This window comes from Poecilia latipinna, unplaced genomic scaffold (assembly GCF_001443285.1).
Source record: "Poecilia latipinna isolate Pla-1442-1.1 unplaced genomic scaffold, P_latipinna-1.0 Scaffold256, whole genome shotgun sequence".
NCBI classification, from domain to species: Eukaryota; Metazoa; Chordata; class Actinopteri; order Cyprinodontiformes; family Poeciliidae; genus Poecilia; species Poecilia latipinna.
This window is the reverse complement of record NW_015112872.1, coordinates 278808-284516: the sequence shown is the minus strand read 5'-3', so window position 1 is coordinate 284516 and position 5709 is coordinate 278808. Positions and strand designations below refer to the sequence as shown.

General features: G+C 40.4%; 1 protein-coding gene across 1 annotated transcript in view; it reads right to left on the bottom strand.

Annotated features, from left to right (window-relative positions):
* pgbd5 (piggyBac transposable element derived 5) overlaps nt 1-5709 on the bottom strand; it is a 24402-nt gene that overhangs the window by 6436 nt on the left and 12257 nt on the right. The window contains exons 3-4 of the mRNA XM_015033060.1: nt 3828-3962; nt 1180-1360 (exon numbers count right to left, since the gene is read on the bottom strand). Of these exons, the coding sequence (XP_014888546.1) occupies nt 1180-1360; nt 3828-3962 (316 nt within the window). The remainder of the gene's footprint in view (nt 1-1179; nt 1361-3827; nt 3963-5709) is intronic.

The window sequence follows — 5709 nt, the reverse complement described above, 5'->3', positions numbered from 1 at the left end:
GGGGGGGGGAGTGTTTACAGCTGCTACTAATTGTGATATCACAATGTTGATCATATCTGGGGTCTTTTAGTCGTCCTGGTGGAGGGACACTCAGGCTGAACATAACAGAGTGAATGCACTGTCACTTCACTTTCTCTGGTTTTTGTTTAGAATAAAGAAGCGCCGCCAGGCTCTTTATTATAACGTTTTGGTTCAGTCCTGTTCTTAGCAATGCTAATTAACCTCAGCCAAGCGGCATGTCTTTTGCTTTGTACTAAAAAGATGCCACTGGCCAGAAAACAAGAGCTTAAATCACTAACTAGGAGCAGAGCGATTTTATTTATTAGTAAAACTGAAATCTATACTCTGATTGGTTTCTCTTGGATTAAGTGAAAAGTCCTAATTAAACCCAATTTCATTAGCGGAACACCATCTGACTGCAGAGAGGCGCCAGTTACTCTTGATAAATTAATGAGGCCCTGACTAATCAGACCAATTTTCCCTTGGTTGGCTCCGATCTGTGCTGGAGCACAAACTCTCGGCGCGTTTATTCAACGGAGCAACGATTTGTTCTGTGATGTAAATCTTCAGAGGTGGAAGTGAGGCTGAGCAGTCTTTGGTTTTAATGCATCAATGGAGAAAATCCTGGACTTCCTTAATTTTCGGTTCAGCTCCAAACGGCCTAGACCAAGGAAACAGCAGAACATTGTTTTCACTTTCATGTTTTAAAGTCCCCCAATAAAAAGAGGACGTTTTATTGGAGATCCGGTCAACAAGGCATCCCTGTTTACGAGGGAATCAGTGGCTTTGAACTGCTGTTTCTCTCTCAGTAAATATATTTTTTTGTGGTCTTCAAAGCGAAGATTTGGAATCGGGGTAAGGGTGAGGGAAGAAACTACAAGTTTAGTTTGCTAACATAATTTTGGGTTTAAAAGGTCACTGCAGTCAAAAAATGTTCATGTTCAATAGGTAAAGACTGAAATATAATGAGAATCCAAGCTACGATCTTTTATGTTGCGTGGTTTTATCCTACACTAGTCCTGCCTGTTCTGCTTCAGCCTGAGGACTATGCCATCAACCCCGCTTTAAAACGAAACAAACAAATCAAATTTGTACAAAGGCAAAAGTGGAATAAGACAACGGGTGAGATTACAATCTGTCCTCCGAAGCCAGAGAAGAGGAAGCCGTCTGCTTGGTTACCCTGCTTGCTGAATTCAGAGAAGAGGCCGAGGCTCGTGATGGACGGCCCCGTGAAGATGACGGCGTTCTTGCCGGAGATGTTCTGGCAGAGCTGCTTGGCCACGAGGCTGTGGAGCTGCGGCTTGTTCTTCAAGGTGGCCAGTCCGTCTGCGCCCTGTCCCTCCTTCAGATGGACGGAGATCTGCACGGTGGGCGGAAACCAGACGGAACGTCAGGTACAGAGCGGCCAAACGCTGAGCTGGTTTCAGCAAAATTCCCATATTGTCGCTTGTTCGTAGAAAGCCTTTTGCAAACAGGGCATTAAATCTGTACATATTAGAAATATAAACTCTGAATTATTAGCAAACAGTTTAATTTTTCCATTCTGCACTGAGTCAAATGGCATTAGTCTGATTATTCCAGATCTACATTAGCTATGGAGCCATGAAGCTGAGTGGAGAGAGTCCCTAATTCTGTGAGGTGCTTGGATATTATTTTGTAGTCCCACAAACGAATGATTGACATTTTTTTCTTTCCTTTTTTTGTTCTCCTGTCCCTGATTTAGATGAAGAATACATCAGTGGAGAATCACGTTGATGTGCAGCAAACTGGTGAAGGAGGAGCTGCTGCCAAATGGCTGCAGTCGGTGTGAATGCTAATGTTTCTTCTCTGAAATGGACGAGTTAATGGAACGTGGCTTTAGCGTGTGAAGCACAGCGCACAAAAGGTACTTTTATTTGAATAAAAGCACAAGAAATCTATGAATAAATAATTTATGTTAACAACTGCTTTCATGTAAGGGAAAAACAATAAATGTTAAAAACAAATGGTTGAATTTCAGCGTATCGACGCTTCTCTTTAAACTAAAGCAACTCTGGCTTGTTTTCCGGGCTAACTAACGAAACGCATGTTGTGTTTGTAGTTAAAATGCTAAATTTGATCTATTTATGGGTTCCTTGTAGTAAATTTACAATGTCGTATTTTTGTAACCTCTCTAATCACGCCAGAAGTGTCGTTTTATTTGTTGGTCAGGTAATTCTCAAATTAAAAAGTGCTTAAAATTATGAGTCCACAGCTAAAACATTCCAACATGCTTGGCTTCACTGCACCTTTCAAGGTGGAAGTATCAGGTTATTGTCTTGAAGACGTGACACCAGACTCTTTCTTCTTTCTGAGGGCGTTTCTGTCTCATAGATGATGAGCCTCGCTCTCGTGCTTCACGTCTTTGAAGAAAGTCTGTGTGCTTACAGGGCAGAAACTCTTTACTTTTTGCTGACCTTAATAAGAATCTCTCGATATTGTTTGTTACATATTGAGTTGAAGTTCTAAATTGAACTACTTTTCATTAGATTTGTTTTTTTTAAAGACAGATTACGTTGACAGGATAAAGCAGGGTTTTTCTATGTGAAACCTCCGATTTCACTGATAAGCTAGTCAAAAAAGGTTTTATGAACCTTACTGTCGCCTAGTAAAGGTGACAGATCTCCATTTTTGAGTTAGATGCCAGTAAAGTGGAGGAGTCCTTATTCCTCCTTACTAAGAGGAGTCGGTTGGACCTTTTGTGTCAAAAATCAACTCCGAAACCGACTGGCACTTTTTAGAAGACACTAGAAGTCTTCATCTTTCAAAAAGAGAGAGAAAAAAAGATTAATCCAAGTTCCTCTGCGTGGCTAACCAGCGAAGGTGTTAAAGATGAAAAAACTTGTGATATAAATCTTCTTCATCACTTTACCTGAACCCAGCTGGTGGGAAGTTCTTAAACACAGATTCCTTTTGATGTCAGGAATGTTTACTGGAAGGTTTTGCGTTATTTTTGCATAATTCTCACATGGAGAGATGAAAATAAAAGAAAAGTGAGATGGGGGGTAAATGCGTGTTTTTCATTTAGTTTGGTAATTTTTCCCAGTAGTTTCCTAAGAAAGCCAAAACCTCACTTTCACTTTCTCACAAAGTCACTGTTTCAAGTTTGACGTTTTGGCTTAACCGAGAGCGCTGTGGTTGGTAATTAATAAAAAATAATCCTAAAAAAAAAAAAAAAAAAAAGGGGCTTCTCTAAAAATAATAAAAAAAAAAATAATAATAATGTGCACACAGCACAGCTTTCAGGAGGGTTGGACCGATCTGACAGTTCTGGTCCTCGGAGGATTCGCGGCGTTACATAAGAGACGAGCGTAGGAGCGGAGGGTTGCGTCGAGGGCAACGCCGTCAGTCAGAACAGCAGCTCTATCTGTGATTGTAATCTGAAGCCAGAAAATACTCCACTCCGCGGCATCAAAAAGGAAACTAACAAACCAGCGTTTTAGCCCAGGAGCCATCTCTCATGCTCACATCCAGTTTTCAAAGCGAATTTTGCAGCCTGTCAACAACATTCCCCACAAAATGAAAAAAAAAAATGTATTAAAGCTGTTTTCCTCTGTCCGGCGCACACAAGGAACGGGTCGAGACAGAGATCTGAGGCGGGCGCGGATCAAAGCCGCTCACGTCTTCATTAAAAGCCTTTCAGATTTCGGCCTGAGTGGAAACTTCGCTCCCTTATTCAATAAGTCGTTTTTTTTTTTTTGCCATTGTGTTTCAAAGCAGAAAATTAAAACGGACCCACATCCTTCCTTGGCTTCTTTCGAAACGTGCCGCAGGTTTTTATTTATTTTGCTCTCAGCCGGCGCCTCTACCTGACAGATGAATCCGGTGGAGGTGCACTGCCGGACCCAGAGGCTGAACTTCCTCTTCTTCCTCTTCCTCAGATCTCTTTCTGTGCAGGTGGTGATAAACACGGGGTCCTCATCTATCAGTGGCTCATGAAGAACCTGGAAGTGCACAGAGGATTCAGTAAACGTTAGCTCGTGTCAAAACATTTCCATGAAACTAAAACCAATATTATTACTCAGGCTTGCAGGAAAAAAAAAAAAAAAAAAAGAAATGTCTTCAATCTGAAGAAATCTGCAGAAAGCAAAATGATGATTTATTTTTAAATTACATCTTAAATCTTTGGTGTTGTGGATTGTGATATAGAGGTGATCTTAAATAATCCACATGCAAGAAAAACATTCCACAAATCAGAAGTCAAACTGAGCACTGTGCTGCTTTGAAACCCCAACTAGAGCGATGCTAATGTTATGAAACACTGCGTCAAATCTAGAGAGTCTTAAAAAGCATGAAATTTTTATCATGGAGACGTGTTAAAGACGCCGTAGCGCAGAAGGTGCTACTGGAGTAACAGGCTGGCTGTCAGTGTGGAAAACTAGACAGAGTACAGCCATTTGAAGAGTAGTTTGTGTTTGAGTGGGATAATGATAAAAAAAAAATGTTTTCAGCAGAAAATTTAAAAAAAAAACACCTTCTGGTTCGCAACTTTTGCTTTTTAATCACCACTGACACTTTCCCCCACCCCCTACTGTTTAGATGCATTATAAATGTAGAAATTGCCAAATCTCATGACACTGAATATAGCAGCTGATAAGGATTGACTTTATTGTTGGTCGAGTAGCTAAAGTTAAACTTTGCATCTGACTTTTCACGATACATTTTACAAAAACAAAACTGGTTAGCTGTCAACAATCTTTCCTGATTAACTTAAATCATTTTAGACAGAACTAATTCACAGCAATGTAATCTCATGTGATCCCTTCACAAGACAAACAGATATCCACCTATATGCAATAATATAATATTAGTCCAATCATTTATATTGTGTTGGACTCAGTTAGATATAATCGCCATGTTTTTGGACCGTCAGAGGAAGCCGGAGCACCCCGACAGAAACCGTGTACACACAAAGAGAATATGCTAAACAGCAGAAGTTTAGGTTTGTTAGTTTAAAAAAAGATGTCTTTTTATAAGGTGTGTGTAAATATTATGTTTCCTGCGGTTTCTCTGTTGTCTTTTCTGCATGCTGAATCTGACTAACGCTGAAGGGAGCTGTGACTGTAAGCTCAGTTCTGCTCTGCCGTCAAACAGGACATTTCCTAGTCAAATATGAGTTTATTGTTTCATGAAAAAATAATGAAGCTTTCCAGCCTCTCGCTGAATGACTTCATCCAAACCTCAGATCTCCCCGTGGGCTTAGAGTCCAACCCGTAATGACCCAAGGCTTTGTTTCAAACAAACAAGTCCTTAGTTAAATCTTTACTGCTCAGCCTCTGAAGAAACAACAACAACAACAACAACAAATTATTTACTATCGGTGAGAATAAATATAAGGAAACAATATTGTGTTTCTCTTTTTCTAACCCCCCCAAAAACACTTGCATATCAGACACTGGATCCATGAGGAGACCATTAGTGGGAAGAGGTTTAAACTAACAACAAAAAGAAAACAGGACAATACAGTTACTAAGAAAAGTCTGTTTCTCCATTAAATGTGTAAACTATTGTTTGACAAAGCAACAGTTTCACTCTGTGCTTCTCTCGGTGTCTGCACCCACTCTGTCCCTGGCACAGTCAACTATCAGATAAAATAAACTGTCCTGGATGCACACACACACACACACACACACACACACACACACACACACACACACACACACACACACACACACACACACACACACACAC